Consider the following 21745-nt stretch of genomic DNA (forward strand, 5'->3'; position numbering starts at 1 on the left):
GCAAACAGAGAAGATTAACTCGATGTGTCAACAGTAATGGAATCTCCCCTTTTTTTCTGTCTCTGCAGCCCAAAATCACTGTGCATCCCGGAGCCACGGGTCACTGGCGAGGCTCTCTAAATGTTTACCTGCACCCCCCCCCCCTGGAGTGGCTCTTAAACAGGCACTCAACATAATAGTCAGACGGCCAGCGTAAATCACCTGCTGTGTAGTCTAGAAATCAGGTATAAAGAATCCTCAACCGCAGCATCGGATATGTTTCCATAGCTCATCATGTGGTGGCTTGGTTGGAGCTTTAAGAGACAGCAGAAGTGGAGGAGGAGGGCGAGAAGGAGGAGAAGGAGGAGGAGGAGGAGAAGGAGGAGGCGGTCAAGGAAAGGGGAGTGGACAGAAATGATCAGTCGTGAAAAAGGTAGTGAGGACCAATTAAAGCCATGCGTGTCTTTCTGTGGCAGGACTGCAACTTCAAGGCGTTTTGACTAATCTTCGGACAATTCATTAATTATTATACTATCGTCATTGACTATGATTTGTCATACTCGGATCTACTCTTGAAACACTGCACTTCCCTTTTTAAGGACCTTTATTCAATTTGCGCCTTGCATCAGAGTAACGGTGCCGAATTTCACTTGGATGAGTCAGAACTTTTCCCATTCAGCGTCCGAGAGCTTTGTTTGCTTTGGATTGACTCCCCCTTGCTTCTGACGTGGATCCATTATCGTGAGGACCCGACCATGAAACTGGGCTTGGTGGTCGAGGCTGCGGTGGCTCTTTATCTCCTGTTCGCACCTGCACAGGTAAAAACCAACCCGTTCTACTTCGTTACACTTGCCAAGTGGTTGCGAGGCAAAATGTCGACAGATATTCCGACGATGACATCCGTAAAGGAAAACAGCTGTTGAGTTGTGCCCCCTTGATTGAACATTAAAGTTTATGCGTTCCAATAAGTAAGGCTACTAGCAGAACATAAAGTAACCGGCTTGAATTCTGCAATAGTTTATAAATACAAACGAATCAAAATGGCCTTTTTATAAGGTTTAATTTCCGCGGAGTCCGACGTATTCTTTCATCAGGCATTGCTATTTGGAAATGTAGCATTTTAACCACAGAATTACTGCATGTATTATAAATGATGCACTAACAATACTGTAGTTTATATATTTTTTTAGATTAATTATTTATTTGTAGCGTGTATCACATTGTTTTTATTTATATCATTACCATTTAACATGGCTAGAAGAGATCAGAGGAATCTCCCACTCATAGTGACTTGTGTTGCATCCATCTACAGTATTTCGACAGCAAACGAGGGCGTGTGGCAACGTTTTCATTTACCGGTACTATTACTAGTACTACCGGTACTAGTTTCCTTGTACGAAGAAGTGCTGGAGCATTTGCAATCTGACACGAGTTTTTCTTCTGCTGCACCTGCGGCTGCACCCTTGCTGCTATCCCCACTAGCAGAATTGTCTACTTCACTAACACATGTGCAAGGAAAATCTATTGAGGGCCAGTTTTCTTCTCACGTTTTTGCATGTCTTTCAAAACATGAAATCACATTTGGGTTGAAGTCATGCTTTTCCTGTAGGCACTTTTTGGCACGGGGGGGGGGGGGGGGGGGGGGTTGGGAGTGAGAGGTAGTCACAATGTGTCAGAGCTGGTCTGTACCGAAAGTGAGTGGTCTTTAAAGGGGCTCAATGGAGAGATTTATAGTACATTGATCGACTGATTTAAACTCACCTCTTGAGAAATAGTCAGGTTGTTACTGGCCTGGGAGAGAGTGGGAGTAGAATCAGCACCTCACCACTAATCCTGATAATCAGCTCATAGCATGCTTGCAGTCAAAACACAAGTGACAAAATCCAGGGCCTTTCAGAATGTAACAGATTAAAAGGGCCGCCAACTATGATGATTGACAGCAAATATAAAACGGGTCAACGTCTTGCAAGGCTCAAACTGAGAGAGCGCTTGTTATTTTTTCACTCAAACGTCTTCTTTTTTTCTAATAACTCACACAAGTCACATAATGAACAGGACTGCTACAACATCGGGCTGTTTTTGTTAAAAGAGAATTTCTGTTCTGGAGTGTCCGGATAATAAAGGCAAGCAGTGGAATTGGTGTGATAGTGGTAGTAGAGATTTTCCATCTCTAGATTTGCTGTAATCCTTTGATTTTTTTCCCCCTTTTTTTTAAATACTCATTGTCATCATACAATTGTTGAGAGGCAGATTCTTGTACAATAATTGTATGTAGGTACAATACAACAAAATGAAAATTGTTTTCTTTTTTTTTCCAGCAAGACCAATGTCCCAAACAATAGCTGGATAAAGGAATTTAACAGTGTTTGGATGTTGTCAATATGGTAAGAATTAAGAAAGTTATGACATTTTAAAGGCTTCAGAAAGCAGACAATGAATGTCAGTAACTTTTTCCATTGTTACAATGGAATGGCCTGTGACTAAGTGTGTGGCTGTTTCGGAAAAAGTAAGAGCAAAGAGAAGCATTTGAAGTCGAGATAAGTGTAGGGGGACAACTACTTGTGCCATAAAAGCCATTTCTGAAGTGCGGCTTAAGTCTGGCTGTTGTTTCTTTGGCTACCAGTGATTCCCACACCACTGCTGGCCGTCTAGTTTATCCCGGTGGACGGCTCCCCGACGTCTATCCCAATTCAGGGTTAGGTGACAAAATTCTTACCATAGTGTATAATTTTCTTTCACGGTGTACAAATTTAATGAAGCTATGTCTGCATGTCACCAAATATGTCAGAATGATGTTGTGTAGATCACTATAAATGTTAGAGCGAGCTTTCAACACCTTTCGGGCAGTCAAAGATGAGTTAGTTATCAGACCGTGCGTGTGATAAATCGAAAAAATCATAATTGTACATCATAACTAAAAGTAGATTTGGAAAGCATATTTTTAATAGTTGGAGCTAATTTCTCTGAAGGGAGTGCAAAACAGACCTGCGTGACATGATCACACAAAAAATGTCCTCATAAAAAAATGGCGGCAATGAGTCAGCTGTCACATACTTACTAAATGTGCCATCAGTTATTGAAAAACATAATGTTTGTGTTCAATGTGGGTAGCAATGTCCACCAGATCCAAAAGCTGCTGTTCTCCCTTCGCAGCGAGTGATTTATATTCAATAAAGAATTCAATTGCAAGACATGACTGCAATGTCCGATATTGTCAATGGCCTGTGAGCCCTGTGAACTCTGCCTAGCAACAAGAGGCCAAGAAAACATCATCACCATCAATTGTTCGGTAGTTTGATTGTGACCTTTGAATGATTTGTGTTGTTTGCACATTTTAAAAAGCATGAAGAGAGAGCGTTGCATTGCGTTCAATATTTAACCATTATTGCGTAACATTAGTTAAACACACAGCTGATATAATTAATATATACCTGTATGTAAATCCACATTTGATTTTGAAACTGATTGAAATCGCAAACTCCCGAAGCACAGGTGCTTCCGTTCCACAGAACAATACTTGAGTTGGACTGTCAACATTGCAGGCATGACTGCGTTTGTAAAGTTTGTTTTTCCTCCATCTTGTTTATACTTGTCAAGTGTATGACATCACATTTGCACACGTTGTAGTGCAGTCCTTGGGCATCAGCAGCTTTCTAAACATCTGCATAAACGTTACAGCGCTGCGACCGTCTCGTTTTCCTCTTGCAGACGCCCGGCTGAGATGTTTGCAGCCTGACCTACAAGCCAAAAGGAGTGTCAATGTTGTGGTATTTCTCTCCAGTTGTAATGTCCCGGCCCAAGGGACGGTCGCAATCAGGAAATATGGATTTCTACTTCCTCCGGCAGAGAAGATGGAGCGGTGGCGCTTGGGGCAGCCGTCTACTCAGCAGTCTTTAATCTCCCATCTGGATGCAATTTGCTATGGTTTACACTGGGAGAGCAGCGTTTACTGTAATGGAGACCACAATTGCCACCACTCAGTGTTATCTCGAGACCTGTTGTGTGTGTGTGTGTGTCAATCGGACAGTGTGTTGTGCTTTGGTCTCTGTCGAACATCTGTAGATGAATTAATTGACTTGTCTTGAGAAAACTGTGTTTATCAAAACCATTTAAAGTATATGGACTTTACCTCTCTTTGTGTATCCCTATTCCACTATCTCTGATGGCCTTTAAAGCAACTCAAGCAAAATTATTGTTCTTGAAGCAGCGCTGTAAATTCCTAACATCTATTTGACGGTATGAAGTTATAACGGACAATATTTCGTGTTCCCATATGTATTCAGTGGCCTGACGTCTTTAGCTTTTTAACCATGTCTTTATTGGTTGACAAATGACTGTCTTGCAGTGTTTGTCTTTTTAGAGTAGTGTCAAAATGATCTGTAACATACTGATTCTCATTTTGGGTGGGTCGTGAACAGCTAACAGCTAGCAAAAAATACTGCTTGGGCGGTATTCATTACCCTCATGGAACTTATTGGGTTAATGAAATGAGTGTACAATGTTCCTTGACACATTCACAATTCACTACTTGTGGATTCACCTCTATTTGCCATTGATTCATTAGTTCTAGTTTGAAGTCAAATGTTGACCAAATGTACATCTGAAAGCTTCCTTTGCCCTAAATCACTTGAGGCATTGTTTTGGCACATTGAGCGTACGCTCTGCTCAAGTTAGCTGCGCCGCAGTGGAACCACAAAGCGTGACACGACCACCCGAGAGATCCCACTGGTCACTGTCAGACTTGTAATGTTGCTGCTGTCACTGTGGGTGCCTCCACTTTGTGTACACACAACACAAACTGCTGTCCTTTTCTAGTTCGCGGCGAGTGGATATACAGTCGATCGCCCGCCTCCCCTGCGAGAGCCCTTAGATTTAATGTTATGGTCATGGTGTCGATCATGTGGCATCTGCTTCGCGTGAGGTGAGGGATGGGATGAGTGAGGAGGGGCGCCGAGCTCCGTTTCTCACTCATCTAACTGCTGCTGTGTTTGTGTTCACTTGTTCTGGTTTAGTGCTTCTCCTCCTGTGTGGTCTGATGAGTTAAAGACTCAAGACGGTCTGAAAGTAACCCAGTGCGCTCCCTGGCCTTTTGGGTTTTCAAAGAGCTCAGTCCAAGGAATCACAATGTTAGTCGTGTTGGTTTGATTGAAATATTCTTGTCATTTTGGGTCAAAATTGTTTTGCAGAAATTGTTTCATTCATATTTACTTGCTAATTAATTTTATTTGCTAAATAGTTTTATTTGTAGTAGAAACGTGTGTGGCTGGCCACCCGGAAGACAGTACCACTTTACTTGCTTTATATCTTCCCAAGCTTGAGAAATGTGTGATGAATGAACTTATTCCCTGATGCATCATCATCATCATTCTTGGCGAAGTCATCCCACTTTAAGTAGGTGCCAATTTGACGACTTCTTGTCGTTATCCTAATAATGAATTCCATTGAGCCGGACTTATTGTTCAATTCGTTTTGGATTTCTCAAGCTTGTAGAATCTTTCATGACTGTCCAGCTGGCCACAATCTAGAAAATGGAGAAGAAAGTCCTTTTAGTTCAACAATGTGGGACTGGAAAGTAATGAGCCGCTGTACTTGCCCAGGAGTGGGCCAGGGTTGCACTGACGTTACTGCGATGGACAGAGCACACTCCCAGTGATGCAAGATTGCCTCAGTTTCTCATCTGAGACCAAGAAATAGTGTAGGCCTCTAACTCCAAGCCTTCTTTGGCTTTTCGTGCTGTAACTTGATGGGTATGTCTGCTCTTGTTATTTGTGATGGACCATCTCTGCAAAGCCGTGCGTCTGCTACATTGGAGCTGACAAACACAAAGTCTGAGACCACATGTGGGAAGGGAAATGGAATCAGATGGTCCAGAAGTGTTCTGAGAGATCACAGCTGTGATTATTTCACTTTGACATAAAATGTCATTTGTCTATGGCAGATTTATTGTTGAAGTCTCAATTTATTGCCCAGTGATTTCATCAAATGCTTTTTGAAAAGATTTAATTTTCTGACTTAGAATTTTTGTAAACTGTTTTAGTAACATGTTGAGAATTTTTGCATCCCAATTTTTTCAAATCTAATATCCTTTTACAATCACAGCATCATGAACATAATTTCATTTGGGGTTACCCAATGAGCAGAAACTGATCTTTATGTAACAGCTGAAAAGCCCCAAACCTATGACATGACTCAACTTATTTCTACTTTATTTTTGGAGCACTTTAAAAACAGCCACAATGTACACTAAGAAACTGTATTGTAAACTGTATTGTAGCCGAGATGTAATGAAGTACTTTTGTGCAAAGAGGGACTTTATTTTAACCAAAGATTTTTTTTTAAAGATGGATTTAACAACGGCACCAATTTGCTGGAACAATTTAAAATCGCTGTCCGATTTAAGGAGAACCGTGAAACTGTTCAAATGCTGAAAAAAAAAAGTTCTTGTATTAAAATCAAGGAAACCAAACCATGGCTTTGCAGTCAAAAGTGCAGGTTCCCGAAACTGTCCTATCCTTTGCATGTAAACGATTGCCTGTTAAAATAGAAGGCAGGGCAGCTTTATTAATGTTGTCATTTTATGCGCCGGATTACTTGGTGTGCTTCAAGTAAGAGTACAACATTTAAAGGTATTCACAGACAAAGCAGTTGACCATTTATAAGCCAAGTAAAGAAATAAAAGGAAGAGATGCACATGTAAACGGCTTCCCCAACATCATTTGTACAGTCATTTCTGTTACACAGTACTGCTTCATGAAGCCTGACTCAGTTTACCCATTATGGTTTTTAGTGGTCAGGTTTCCACGTCAGAATCGTATTGTGAAACGCTGCTGAAACCACAACAACCACATTGACAACATCAGTCAGAATGTGTCATGCTCACGAAGACAACGGCAAGAAGAATAAGAGTCTCCTATATTCATTGAACAGCGGGAGGCTGTTTAGCGAGCTCTCTGCAGCAAAGTAGAGACTACGGGGTATAATGTTGCGGGCACAGCCACAGATTAAGCTAATGTTATTATCTGTATTTATTTCATATGATCCAAAATATATTTTCCTGTGTGCAAGCGCAAGCGATCAATAAGTCATAAATAAGATTGCAACATGCCAACAAATCGGTGGCTTCAGCACAGCAACTTTTCGTGTTTCCTGAAACAATGATATGCTAGCACGTGGGCTGCGCTTATTTAGACCCTGTATAAATACAGAAAGCAAATATAAGTATAAAAATAAAGTTTAGCGACTGACTGATATGATGCAGATTTATTTTTTTGAATTGTATCCTTTGTGATTTGAAAACTACGAGCATTTGAATAATTGTTCAGCTCTATTGTCTGATGTTTTGACCAAGATGTTTTGCATAATGAAGAAAGCGGTGATACAAAGGGATTTTTTTTTTCCAAGTTCAAGTAGAAGCCTTTAAAGACAGGTCATTCATTTTTCAGGTCAGAAAGTTAAAAATGTTGGCCCGATAGTGGAAGATAGTCGTGATGAGCATTGGAACCTCCCTAAGACACTCCTTAAGAAGGCTCACAGTGGAGCGATGCAAGCAACCAAGGAAATCAGCAAGTGCTCCAACCTGTTTTTTTACTCATGAACTTCTCCCACTCACAGTTAGTCAAATACAGTAAATGCTGTAAGGAGGACAGAAATGTCGACGTGATGCTCCTCATGCAACTTTCGTTTTGTGGGCAGCTGCAATAGGTGCCAAAGTAGCTTCCTCGTCATGTCAAGCCCCAACCCATGACCAAGGTCGGAAAATTCTCCCGCACCGCACCTCATTCGGAACAGCCGCTGTAGAGCGGAGCCAAAAAGTCCTTGTGATGTGAAACAGTCTCGCCCAAATCTCATGAAAAAAAGTCAGATAAGAGCAAGCAGATCATATGCTAATGAACTCTGGAAAAGGATTTATGTTCTCAGCCTGGCACCGGAGAGTGCCGGAGGACGTTAACTGAAGCTGAACTCTGACTAGAACTCTGTCAGCCCCAATGACGACTGTTCATTTTAAGCTGCATGATCAAGCGAAGATACTTTAGCTGCTCCTTCACAATAGGGAGGCATTAGACGAAGTGGTTACCTGGAAACTCATGTAGACCTCCAACATAATGTCTGTCACAGATGAGTTGTCGATAAACGGATTTGCCTGTTCATCACAAATACAAGACACTGTCCTCACTTTAATGGGGGGATCTGGGGGCTTGCTGTCAAGTCCTTTCCTGTGAAGGACAGTGTTATGGCAGCAGGACATTCCTCTTTAATCGCATTGTCTGAGGAAAATGTGTTGTGCTGGCAGATGCTATCCCCGCACTAATTTTGCTTCATAACAGGAAGAGGATGCATTTTGGACATGTCAAAAGCAGCAGCATCGCAGAAATTCATTGTCTGTCTGCTCATTGTTATATAACTTGTTCAGTCATAATTGTGTTAGTGTGCCTTTACAGTAAAGCACGGGGAAAAAAAGAGAAGCGAAAGCAGGGGAGCAAGTCCAGAAACCCTGCATGAGAGTCGATTTTTATCCAGAGGGGATTTCTCTTCCAGATAGTGTCAGCCAGTGCATCTGTGTTTTCAAAAGCAAATTTGTTTAACATCTGATGCTGGGAACATAAATGGGTGGACCATGAATGTCAAGTTAAAAAAAAAGAGGAACCTGATCATACAATATTGTTGTTGTTTTTTTCATCGGGAAGAAATTTACCACGTTATTTCATATTAATATACTTGAACTAAGTGTTAAATGGTCTTTTGAAATGTATTTTACATCAATATTCATTCTCTTCCTCAGAGTCTACCCACAATGAGCCTCAACAGCACAATGCACGGTGAGTATTTTGGGTTGCTTTAAATATACACTAAGTGAAATATTTTCCCATGTTGTCAGAAGTTAGTCAATTTAATCGTTGGTATACGGGAAGAATATATTGCTAATCCAACTTTAGTTTCATGTACTAACTATGCATGCTGGCAATTATGTTTAAAAAAAAAAAAGACATCCATTGGCCCAGGCATTAGAGTTGGACAAATAAAACGAACCTTTGATACCCTATTTCCTTTCTTTTATGTTAAGGACATCGTTTTAAATTATTTTAAGTGTTGCTTAGAGGCCTTCCTCGATGCGAGATCATCTTGGTTGTCTGATACCTGCTCCCCGTGGTTAATGCTTATGATGCCGAAGCCAGTTAAACATTACTGGGACATGGTTGACCTCAAGTGGGTTTATATTGATTTAGAAAAGTAAATGTAGCTTTGGGGTTGAAGCGAAATGGTCAGGCCCTTAGTGGTGCCTGAGGGGGACATAATAACCTCGACAAAATCTGTGACATTTGAAGAAAGTCTGTGGCCAACATCATCAACTGACCTTAACCCTGTTGAGTACCCATGGTGGCATCCTAAAAGCAAAGCTCTACCATTTGAGGGGGAATGGCAATATAACTTATATATTGCAATTTTGGGACCATTAAATGTGATGCAGGCAGACCGTCCATGGATTAAAATTTTCAAACAAAAGTTAATTGTTGATTCATCGAAGAAAACTATTCACTGCCCATTGCAATTGTATTTAGGAAAAAGAAGAAAAACAGTCTTAGCTTGCTCATTTGGGTTACAGTGTAAAGTTCATGCCGCCATCATCTCTGGGTGCTTCCCCAGCCGTCCCCTCCCCCACGTCTGCTTTTATAAACAGCTGTTGCAGTGTCAGGCTCGGTTCTGTAACCTCTGAGGTCAAGGCAGTCCCAGAGGTGCCTGCGGGGCAGCACGGCTCCAGCGGGGGCTCTGTTCATCGCCACATTTCCCATGTTTATTTTCGCTCCCTCCCCTGTTTGGTTAACTGTAGTTGACCCCGTTCCTTTCCCTGTGACTTTGCAACTGGGACACTTTTACACACTTCTACCCCATGGGACCGCTTACTGTACATTATGTAAATTTCGGGATACTTGACAGGTCATTAACTGTAATTATAGTAAAGCTAAAAAGATAAGTCTATAGAAGTCAACCTTGAGATTGGATGTTAAAATGCAGTATAACCTGGTAATAACTAGTTCTAGATGGCCACAACACATTCAACCAGGGATCCTCTCATGTTTTATGACACATAATTGTATACCATATTTCCTCAGAAGAAAAAAAAAGGACTTGTCGCTCTCTCTCGACACCGAATAACTTTGCACATACACTTTGTGGCAACATCATTGTGAGACTGAGATGGCGAGGGTAGACGTACAGTAATTTAAGACTAACACATGATAGTTCCACTGTAAATGCTCTCATATTAACAGAAGTGGACTTCCATCTTTTAATCTTCGCTTTGTTTGCAATAGTGCGAGCAGCACCCGCCGTGTTGTTGTTCCAAGACGTGTGGGCTCGGAGCCTATGTCGAACCATCGAGAAGCTGGTGGAGGTGGTGCAGGAGTACCCGTCGGAAGTTGAGCACATCTACAGCCCTGCCTGTGTGCCTCTGGTGAGGTGTGCAGGCTGCTGCGGAGATGAGAAGCTCGAGTGCCACCCCACCCTCACAACTAACGTCACAATGCAAGTAAGACTACAGCTTGACAAAGAATGTTAGACATCATCTTTATTCCTCGTTGCCACCCTTTGTTTCTTCTTCAGCTGCTGAAAATAAGGCCAGCTGAGCTTGGAGAGGAATACGTTGAAATGACCTTTGCGGAGCATCAGACATGTGAATGTAGGTAAGAAAAAGAAACACAACAAGATCATATGTATTTGCCCCTCTCTCAATTAAAAAAATATATGTTCTCTCTGGCCACATCATCAGGCACACTTACACGCTAATGTGATCCTTTGAAAGCTGCATTAAACATCTGCCTTTATAATACAAAATGCTTTGATTGGCAGTGTCAAATACAGCACAATAATTACTGTTGTTATAGTTTGCCGTGGTCGACTGGCTCGCATGTCCGTCTCACATTGCACTGGTGCACGGTTTGATTCCGGCTTGCATGTTCTCCCCGTGCCTGCGTGGGTTTTCTCCGGGTACTCCGGTTTCCTTCCACATTCCAAAAACATGCATGGCAAGCTGATTGAACACTCTAAATTGTCCTAAGGTGTGAGTGTGAGTGTGAGTGTGAGCGCGGAGGGTTGTTCATCTATGTGTGCCCTGTGATTGGCTGACACCCAGTTCAGGGTGTCCCCCACCGACTGCCCAAAGACAGCTGGGATAGGCGCCAGCACCCCCCATGACCCTTGAGAGGATAAGCGGATCAGTAAATGGATGGATGGGTGGATGGATAGTTTACTGTGGCGTAGAGCTGCATGGCGTCATATTGACAGTAGTTTTTAAGACAGTATTTTATCTCTTATTGAATGAAATTTGATGACCAACAGCTTGTGTCTGCAGTTTCCTGTAGACACAAGAACAATAATAATGAAACTAATATTGCTATAATAATAATCATGGATATCTGGAGGAACTTTCCAAGTAGCCTAAGGTCACCATACTGAAAACAAAAGCATGAATGATCAAAAACATCCAATACAAAATAATATGAACATAAAAACAAGTGAAATGCAGGCTATAATAAACATATTGTTAAATATCTCAGTGTGCATTATCAGGGGTGAGGTGGAGCCATTTCCGGCAGACTTGGGGTGAGAGACTGCCTACACCCTGGACTGGTCGCCAGCCAATCAAAGGGCACATATCGACAAATGACCATTCACACTCATATTCACATCTCCACATGGTCTTCAATGAACCAAATGTGCATGCTTTTGAAATGTGGGATGAATGGATGACATGTTAAGCCCACACAGGATTGCCTGTGCTGAGATTTGAACACGGCAAGACAACCAAAATTCCACCGTGTTGTCCACTGCAAACTATGGTTCTGAAAATATTGTGAAAAGAAAATGTCTCGGTCAAGTTAGTAAAATAATAAGAATCCTTGAATTTTGGATTCAGTTGTTGTACTTCATCTCATTATGCAAGTGTGGCTCATGTGTGTTTCATAATTTTAACACGTTTACGTGTTAAAATACTGTATATTCTTTGATGTTTTGCCTTCATACTCTGTTGACTTTTGTTCCCCAGAGTCAAAAAACCTGTTGGGAAGGTTGAAAGGTAATATAATAAATACTGTTAAAACATTTTTTGAAGAAATTTGTATTTTACTCTTGAGAGGTTCCAAACAATATTTTGTCTTTACATCTTGTAGGAAAAGGCAAAGAGGTAAAGGGCGGAGGCGAAAGGAGAAGCAAAAAACAAAAGACTGTGACAGGTGAAGGCCCAAAACCATAGAAACAATTCTAATGGCCGAGCACGAAACGACTCTGTGTCATGTCTTGTTATTCAGGTGCCAGATTCCTCGAAGGTAACTGCAGCAGCCAGCCAAAGTCTCGCTGCAGTGTGGCTCGCTAATTATTTCCAGCCCATTGACAGCATCAAGCGTCTCTTGTCGCTCTCTTTCAACACTGAGTGTACAGCAGGAGACTCCAAACAGTTGGGTTGTGAAGACGTGCCCACCTGGTGATGAGCAAAGCGTTTGTGATGACAAGGTTCAACAGAAAATGTGCTTTCGTTGCTGGAAAGCTTGCCGTGACACTGTTGATAAAAGGACACACACCTGGGAGCCAAGTGCAATGTAGGAACAAACAGACTGATTACACTTGTTATCACTGTATTATGTATGGTCATTGTTACATTTTTTTCGTATTTAAAGTTTGTTACTTGTGTTTAATATCTATATTTATTGACAGAAACGCCAGAATAAAAATGGACCAAAAATATGGTTTGTCCAAATCTGTCTTGACTCATAACTGTGTTCCAAGTGAAATGTCTCCCTCCAGTGTCTGTAATAACAAACAGTGCTGATGAGCGAGATGGACTCGCTTGACTCACGGTTATACTTTACGTCACATGACTAGACACTGATCATTTTATTTTTAACTCTGGCCTAAATGCTAAGTGTTTATCAATGAAACAAACAGATGTTACATCACCATTTTGCAGAAATAAACGTGATTTGTGAAATTGTAATTGTTGTTGGGGGTTTTTTTGGGTGGGGTTGAGCGTTCCCATAAGCACGACTCTCCAGAATTACGTGCAATTGTGTGGTTTGGCTGTACCTCTTACTGTATAACATTTGCTTGTTCGTTCACTAGACACTTTGAGTAATTTATCGTGATTTAATGCAAGATTCACCAGTGAAGTTTAAATATTGATTCTTCATGATTGACTTTTTTAATCATTGTGGTCTTACTTTGCAGCGTTTTTATAACAGAAAATCGTAGTGATCGAGCAGTGTTTATTTTGGTTTGATGGGCATCAACTCTTGAAGTGTGACTCACGAGATTAGGTGCTCTGTTTGATTAAAGGCCACTGTTTAACTTGGTCCACGATAAAGCGTACATGCACTTGCAGTTCCGTTTTTAACATGCATGTTTCCTGGAGCCTGTAAGTTATTTATTTTTGTTTTAGTTATTTCAGTCAAACAAGTAATAGTTATGTTCCAACAGGGGGCAGCAGGGCGAATTATATTAATGTTTGCCGCTATATAGACCAAAGAAGAAGTGCAGAAACTGCGTGAGACGTCATTGCTCACATAAAGAGAAAGCAACACAAAAGGGCTGGATAAAAAGACCCCAATTAAAACACGTCAGCAACTTTGCATGTGTGTCTATTTTACGACAATCTATCGTGAATCCTACTGGTAAGTCTTACACTTCACATTTTTAAATAGTCAGATTTTTAAATAGACATTTTTATCTCGGCGCGCTGGTTGCCACGCCAACGATATGCTAATATTATTCTTCCTTACGTTGTAAACAGTTTTCAAAAAAATCTCACGCGACCAACAATAAAGCGGATAGTTTTAATTATTTCAATAGACTTTTTAAACGCAAACGACGGCGGTGACTCTGAACGTTTGCGTTTGCTAGCCAACGCTGGCACGCCCCCAATGTGTAAATGTCGATTTTCTTCTCATGTAGCACCCGTGAATGTTTGTAACTACAGTATATTCTGTTTTTTACTTATCAACTCTGTTCCTAGATATATTGAACTTGCATTGTTTGCTCGTTACGTCACTATCGTAACAGATGTCGGATAGATTCATAATCATTGGAGTACTCGAAGTTTTCTTGTCACGCACGGATCGTTATTTATATAGTCAATGGCCCTGAAAATGAAATCGTGTTCAGAATTAAACCTATCACTCAACTAACTTGTTTCTTTTCGCTTATCAATTACTACTCCTTAAAAACATCATGCTCATGACTCCTCTCACCCCCTGACGAGACAAGTCACAAGTCACGACTCACAACATTTATGGCCCAGTGGCCGAGAGGTTAGGGGTTCGATCGTCGGCCATAGCGCCCTTTCGAAGTGTCCTTGAGCAGGAGACTGAACCCCCAATTGCTCATAATATTGTGTCATCAGTAGGTAAATGAGGAAAGGGTGTAAAGTGCTATCTATATAAGTGACATCCCATTTAATAATCATCTATTTGCATATTCTCTCCAGGGTGAACCAAACATGAGCAGTTTTAATCAAGCCGTCCAGCACAGGACATCATCCATCACCAAAGTAAGACACCATGATGCATCCAAGCAGGATTTGGAACGGGATTCGGGCTTCTCAGGTTAGTATTTTGTTGTATTCTTGTTCAGATCACACCTATGTTGTATCTAACAACCATTACCTTTTGTTTCACTCTTTTGATATAGCCTTTGACAATATACACTCATAGACAAAATTGTTGCCATCTCTCTGTTAATAAAATAAGAGCTCAGTTTTCAGTAAAATGAGTTGAAGCTGAAAAAAGTGGTAATTCACAAATAATTCAGTTGTCTGATTTTGTATTTAAACTCTTCATATTCATACAACGCTGTCTTGAAATGAACATTACCAGATAGTTAGTGTATTCACAATTGGTGAAATAAACACTCAGCGTGGCTAACAGCACATTTCCACTCGGATGTTAATTCACAAAGCGGAGAAGCGCAGAGAATAAGCCACTCTTTTTCTGAACATTACCCGTTGTACTACATTTTGATTTTATTTAGAAAAATTCAATTTTTTAATTTTTTGTTTAATAATGTAATTATGGAGCACATTCAGTGAAAAAAAAAAGTTATTAACCCAAACATTTCAAAGTAATACATTTTACAGGTATAATGGAGATACGATAAAACTATGATATAGGAATTAAACTGAATACAACAGTGCTTCAAATAACATTTAGGAATACCTACCAATCAACCAGAGTTTTAGAAAGACAAATTTGTCATATTGTTCTAAAGGCACTGTTTTATCTGGCTGTGGTGTCTCAGTCTGAACATTGAAAGGGGGCAGCACATTCAAATATGACTTCAAAAGCAGAAGAAATGAAGAAAAATACAGAAGACACATAGAAGAAACCTGACACGTCGAATGGGCACTGTAGATCTGTGTGCTGAAATGGAAATGAAGAGAATCAAGAAAAGAAATGCAACCACCGCTTGATAGAAAGTGCTGTAAATGGAGCAAAAATAAGTCATTCATCCATCCATTTTCTAATCCGCTCATGCTCACGAGGGTCGCGGGCGTGCTTGAGCATATCCCAGCTGTCATCGGGCAGTTGGCGGGGTCCGCCCTGAACCGCTTGCCAGCCAATCGCCGGGCAGGCATAGAATAAGGTCAGTCACAATCAGAGACAGAGATCTCTGTCACATTGTGTGTCTTGTCTTAGGTCAGTTAGGTCTTAAGTAACACAAAAGCGAATCATCTGGACTGGTTGAAACCCCATGAGGTTGATGGTTTGGTTTCTATTACAAGGGCCTCTCTAGATGCTTATCTACATCTGCCAACTGTTTCTATAGTGCTCTACACTGGTCAAATGTGATAAGCTGACTTGAATCATACCCCCCAGATGCCAGCTCGGAGTACCAGAGTGCTGTTGATGTGACCGACTCTGAGGATGCAGGCGGGAAAAGGTGTGCGGTCAGCCAGGACCCGGCTGGTGTGCAGCTAGCCTTGATGGGAGCCTCGTATGCCGGACTTTCCCCGATGCTCATTATGAATAACTTTGTCCCCAATCAGGTAAATGCAGCATGGACACAAGTACTTTTTTTACCTATGACAGCCTGAGCAGATTGAAACCGAACTGGCATTGAACTTGGTGTAGACATAGACCGGAGGAAGATAGATACTCGCGTACTTATTTGATACCACCAATACGCTGTTATGGTTGTTTATCCGCCATTGCTGAGAAACTTATTAGGTAGAACACACACATCGCGGTTTTTAGTCAGAACGTGTACACCATTTGCTGTATATATTCATGACAGTGGTCACTGTAGGGTTTCCTTCACCTGACTTGCATGCAGGCAGCCTTGTTTTGAGTTCCCACTTAGTGACGGTGTGGATGTGAGTCAGGCTGTCTGCCTCCGTATGGCGTTGGATTCAATGTCTTTCTGTACCTGAGGTTACTTGTTGTTTCTCGCTATTTTGTATCTTTGAGTACTGCCTCTCGGTGACCGAATATGAGGGTTGATTTTATTATGCCAGTATAGCTTCTCAGTCAAGCAGGTCATGCTCAAATCCTGAAACTCTATCTCTAATTGCCCCACAGGGATAAATAAAGTTTTCTGAATCTGAAACATTGAATGATTGTTCGGGCAAGAGTGGACTTCCTCTTTGTCTGTGTTTACCACCTTAAAATGGATTCAGACACCTTTTATATGCTTAGTGAAGCAGTCGTTCAAACCAAATCAAATATTTTTGGGGGGTGGGAGCTGACAGCACATGAGTTTTTCAGATAGCGTATTACATTAGTTGTGTTAAACGTAGCTGTATGAAAATTGTGATGGTTGACTGTACCGCATCTAAAAGGCAGATGCAAACCAGTATGCAAAGCAGTCCCAGTGTAGCGCAGACAAAATGTCAGGTGGAGCGGTGTAATTTTTTTCAAAATGCCAGATACAAAAAGAATTGCAACATTGTCTATTTAGTAATTTGGAGCGGGTCACAAGAAGGAGTCATGTCATGTAATTTATGATAATACTATGATGGGCATGTTTATTTTTATTTGCAGCCACTTCCCTGTTCCTAAGGCAGGTCGTTTCTTTGATGGCTACATTACATTCCACCTTACAATTCACCGAGAAATGATTCACGAGTAATTAAATATTTGCATTTGGAACGTTTTTTGGTTGTAAATACAGTATTGAAGACGTTTAATATTTACATTTTTTTGGCACCGATCTATTTCAAACTCTTAATATGAAACAAGTGAAAATACACAAAGAACAATGGGTAGGACTAAATAAGTTGTTTAAAATGCTTCCTACTTCCCTTTGAACATGTAAACTGTGCTAAATGATTCCCGTGTGTTTGTTTTTATTCCTTTTTTAAAATCTTGTTACTTCCCTTCTACTTTCGTTTTTCTGTTTATATGTTCAATATACAAACAAGCTCTGTTATCGGGCCAAATTCACTTGTAACACACCTCAGAACAAAGGACAGTTTTATAGAATCATTTTATAAACCCTAAGGATGTCTGACGCTTTAAGTCCTTGGTCGAGAAGGGGAAAAATCAGGACTAAAACACGCTACTTAGCACTGGTTAGTGATAGAATATTATGTCATTATAAATCCTGCCCCTGTATGATCTTTTCTTCCACTTACCGGTAGGTAGTAGATCCAGTAATCACTGTTTCTCATTGTCTTCAGCCTTCGCAAGTGACTCCATCTGACAAACAATGGCGCTCCCCGTCATCTCTTGACGTCATGCCTCAATCTCAGATGGTTCTGCTTCAACCCATGATGTCGCCAAAAACAACCCGTGAAAATATCCCCCAGTCAAAAAGGTACACGTCCACTCACAAGTCCTATCCTAGAATCGCCCCGAGCCCCTCAAAGAGATCAGGATCCTCCAGATCGAGGGGAAATGTATCTTCAGTTTATGACCAGCGACACAGGAGACATCAACAAGGCAACCGACCGCACGGCACCCCCACACCTGGGTGGGAACCACAGGCTCTGAGCAAAGCAGCTTTGCCCAAGTCGGAAGTATCAAAAAAGCCCTCTCATGTGCGAGCCGAGCGCTCTGAGCTGCTTAATAGGATGCGTCTTTCCTCAGTGACAGGGACCACCTCTGTACCCCCCCACACATATCAATCTAGGACTGAGCTTGACGACAACCAGCCGTGTCCTGACATTTACCCGGACGGCCTCTTGGCAGAGTCCAATAAGTTGAAACGTTTCAGCAATACTTACAACATCCTCAGCAACTGCGGCTTGTTGGGCATCACCATGCGCACCAAACAGCTGATCAAGGACAACAAGCGCACCCAAAGTCAGCTGCAGCTTCTCCAAGAGCATACGGCGCTCCTGCTGGAAGCCCTGGAAAGCGGAGACCCTCAGTTGTGGACTAAACTCCAGCTCTGTCTGCAGGACTTTAACAAGTAATGGGACATGGGGGGTGGGGTGGGGGGCAAAGACCTACTTTGCGCTTGGTGACTTCACAAGCACTAGCTTGTGAGGAACCAGCATCTCACCAGCCTCCACATCAAATACTAGCCTATATCATTACTACAGCCACATCCTGTCAGGGAAGGTTGGGTTGTAGAGTGCATGCTGGGTGGGTGCCTCAGGAAAGTTTCAGGACTGGTGTCACCAAAGATAGATTTCAAACCCAAACATTGTATCCACTGTGAGTTGTTGCCACAGGACCACCCATCAAACAGCATGTTTGCAAAGAGATCTTGGAGCCTTTGCTTGGTTCGGTGCAAGAGAAGAGGCGAGAGTTGTGGCGGTTAGCATTTACGGCTGCTTCACCATGACCACATCCCAATTCTTTGAGCATCCAACTCTCCCTGGCCAAGAAGAACATCACTGTGCTCCAGCAACCTCCCTACTCACCCGACATGGCTGTGTGTATTTCTTTTCCTCTTTCCAAAGTTCAAGGGTATCTTCTGGGACAGCCCGTTTTAAAGATGTGGACAATATCAAGATGCCCGTGATTGCGGCACTGCCAAAGATCTTGAAGAATCCTTCCAGCAGTGCATGAACGCTTGGAAAGTACTTCAGATCGCAGGGAGTGACTTTAAAGAGCACTGCTTGTAGTTTGTAGTTGGATTTGAACTATATCTTTTGTGACTCCAGTCGTGCAACTTTTCTGATGCAACTCATACGTTCAGAACTCTCCTTAAAACTCAGAAATTTAAAAACGAAAGCACATCTAGGAATAAGTATGGAAGTTACCAAAGCATGAGCAAACCCTGTCTTCAATCACTATCCTATTTCTGCAAAGCTCAAAAATAATCTACGGCGCGGCCATCTGACTCATATAAAAGCATCCGCAAAGCACAGACGCTGAAGGATTAAAAAAAAAAAAAGTAAATTTTACCAAAAGTAACTCACTCTATAATCAAAGAGAAGCTGTTTCTCCGACAAGATTGTCTCGTATTTTTAATGTAAATATGTCTTTAGTACACTTGCCATGTTTGTAAAGTGATCAGACTTTTTAGCCACCCATGTTGCTCACAAAAAGTGCAGTCAAGAGCATAATATTCATTTGACCTTATAGGATTTGGTCCATGAGGTTGACCGACATTCGGCTTGTTTGAAATTGATTTTTTTCCAGTAGAAGTATGCTGTAATTTTGTTGTGTTCATTTTCACACAAGTACGAAGAGTCAATGGGTAACAATTTCAGGGAAAAGCGTTCTTAGTTCCCATTATTGTTATATTTTATAACCCAATAGGTAACGCATACACTTTTTCAAACTTGATGGGGAGCCATCGTGTCACATCATGCCTTGCTTAGATTGGCTACTGGATTTTTGATCAACCTTAGGTTGAATTCCTTGTTTGATCACCAGTAATTCAACTCGCATGAGTCCTTTGGCACGCCAAAATTCTTGTGAGAACATTTTATTCTTCAATAATCTTTGAAATAAGGTTGGAACAATCTTTTTTCAATGATCCTATGATAACTTAGAAAGTCATCTGTTGTACAGTAGCTCGACATCGTACCTTTCAGGCAAATGGTAGTCAAATATCAAATTGGATCGACTCTCGCACAGATCCCGGTAACCTCTTGTGTTCGTGTCATGTTTTGCCCCACGTAGCAAATGTTAGCATGGCATCATTTCCAATTCATGTGAGTCATTTTTGTGTGTGTGTGTTTTAAATGTTTAATAGTGTCACACAAACTGTACCCATTTGTCCTTTTTCATGCGTCTGTCGATTATTTAAAATAATATTGCCCTATCTTCTTTTTAAACTATTATTTGTTGTTCTTGTCAAAAAGAAACATTTATTGTTAATAAGCAGTAAGCACATTGGACAGTTACCATAAAAATGTGCTATAAATCAGTTTCCCCCCCACCAAAAAAACAAGGTTCAAGTGTGTTAAGTGAAGATCTGTAACCCGAGAATTGTATTTACTGTGTTTCTGTTTCTGCCATGTTTGTTCCTGTTGCTGTTTTTTACTTCTTTTTTTTTATGTAAGGAGACCATAACCATTATTCTAGCTGAAAGTAATAACATATCAGACTTTGCACTTTAGTTACCAGAATCCCGCGACCTGCTTGATTTATTTATTATTTTAAAATATGTACAAATGAATGATTTACTGTGCCTTTTGCATATGTACGTGCTTGTGTTAGAGCTTCATATGCTTGGATTGGTGTCCACCATGTCATGCCTCCCCAAAGAGTCAACAATCAGTGACGACAAGGAAGCCACAAAGTGCATGGGTGAGTTTTAATGTTAAGCTATAATACTGTACAGTCCTTTTATTTTGGCAAGTCAGCAGTATTACGATGGAAATGTTTTTAACAGAATCAAATTGTACCTTTTCTTTTTGTGAAGCTGTGCCTCTTGTGCAAAAGTCACCTTGACGAATGGTCATAAAACTTCCTTTGGGAAAAAAATGTATTTGTCCATTATTTGGCGCTTAAAAACATCCTATCACCTGTGAATTATTTAAATTGAAGAGGTTACCTTGTATAGTGTCTCACCTGAGTGGTGTTAAATTGAATAATAATAATAATACATTTTATTTATACATCGAAGCACTCGGGGTTTATGTGTTTTGCCAACAACAGGCAAAAGAGCTTAATACGAATTAAAGTATTGAACAAAATCTAAAACATCTGTTACCTGTGTATCATGCCGAATATGCCAAACAGGAGCTGTAGTACATCTGTGTAAAAGTCCTTTACCCCATCATTAGTGTCAGCAGTGTCCTGCATTTACGTCATGTATGGGGCCGTTGTGTACGAAGCACGTAAGACATGTTATGGCACATTGTGATTAATACCCTGGATAATTACACCGTGCTTTAAGCCCATCAACAATCAAGCTGTCGCGTTCTGGAGAGTAGACAACAAATATCGTGACATGCTAGCCCTTAACGCCAAACCTAAGAACTGGAAAATTAATACATTTCCTGAATGCTCTCTGCCGCGTGTGTCGTAGCAATCAAGTCGCATTCGATTTGAGAGCATAAACAGAAATGCAAAGCAAGGCATATTGATGATTAACCTTAAGAGTTTAAATCTTGCACTCTAAAACGCTTCGTAAAAGATAAATGGACACTCCTATATGCTCGATGTATATGGCTCCTCTCCTTACAGGAATGTATTGGCAAGAGCTACTTTTAAATCATGGCAAAGCAAACGCATTGGAACCTCTGGGAGTTTGAAAATGGACCAAAAGCTCTTCAATTTGGAAGTCAACCAAAATGTGTCTCAAAAGTCGAACAAAACTTTTGAAAGCTTCACACAAGGCATTAGCAAATCTGTTTTGATTCATAAAAATTGTGATGCTA

General features: G+C 41.0%; 2 protein-coding genes across 3 annotated transcripts; both read left to right on the top strand.

Moving 5' to 3' along the window:
• Nucleotides 1–360: 360 nt before the first annotated feature.
• Nucleotides 361–12964, top strand: pgfb (placental growth factor b). Of its 2 annotated transcripts, XM_052086621.1 has the most exons (8): nt 361–797; nt 3688–3930; nt 8759–8795; nt 10299–10504; nt 10579–10658; nt 12020–12049; nt 12144–12206; nt 12282–12964. In XM_052086621.1, the coding sequence occupies exons 2-8, from the start codon at nt 3889–3891 to the stop codon at nt 12301–12303; spliced, it is 480 nt and encodes a 159-aa protein (XP_051942581.1). In that variant the 5' UTR covers nt 361–797; nt 3688–3888; the 3' UTR covers nt 12304–12964. The 2 variants fall into 2 exon arrangements, with proteins under 2 accessions (XP_051942581.1, XP_051942580.1); XM_052086620.1 differs by lacking the exon at nt 3688–3930 and having other exon boundaries at nt 369–797.
• Nucleotides 12965–13053: 89 nt separating this feature from the next.
• cipca (CLOCK-interacting pacemaker a) lies at nt 13054–20290 on the top strand. The gene is made up of 6 exons (XM_052086617.1): nt 13054–13381; nt 13444–13637; nt 14450–14567; nt 15837–16006; nt 17639–18969; nt 19005–20290. Exons 3-5 carry the CDS (start codon nt 14462–14464, stop codon nt 18374–18376), a joined length of 1014 nt encoding a protein of 337 aa, XP_051942577.1. The 5' UTR covers nt 13054–13381; nt 13444–13637; nt 14450–14461; the 3' UTR covers nt 18377–18969; nt 19005–20290.
• Nucleotides 20291–21745: the final 1455 nt, after the last annotated feature.

This window comes from Hippocampus zosterae, chromosome 14, assembly GCF_025434085.1.
Source record: "Hippocampus zosterae strain Florida chromosome 14, ASM2543408v3, whole genome shotgun sequence".
Taxonomy (NCBI): Eukaryota; Metazoa; Chordata; class Actinopteri; order Syngnathiformes; family Syngnathidae; genus Hippocampus; species Hippocampus zosterae.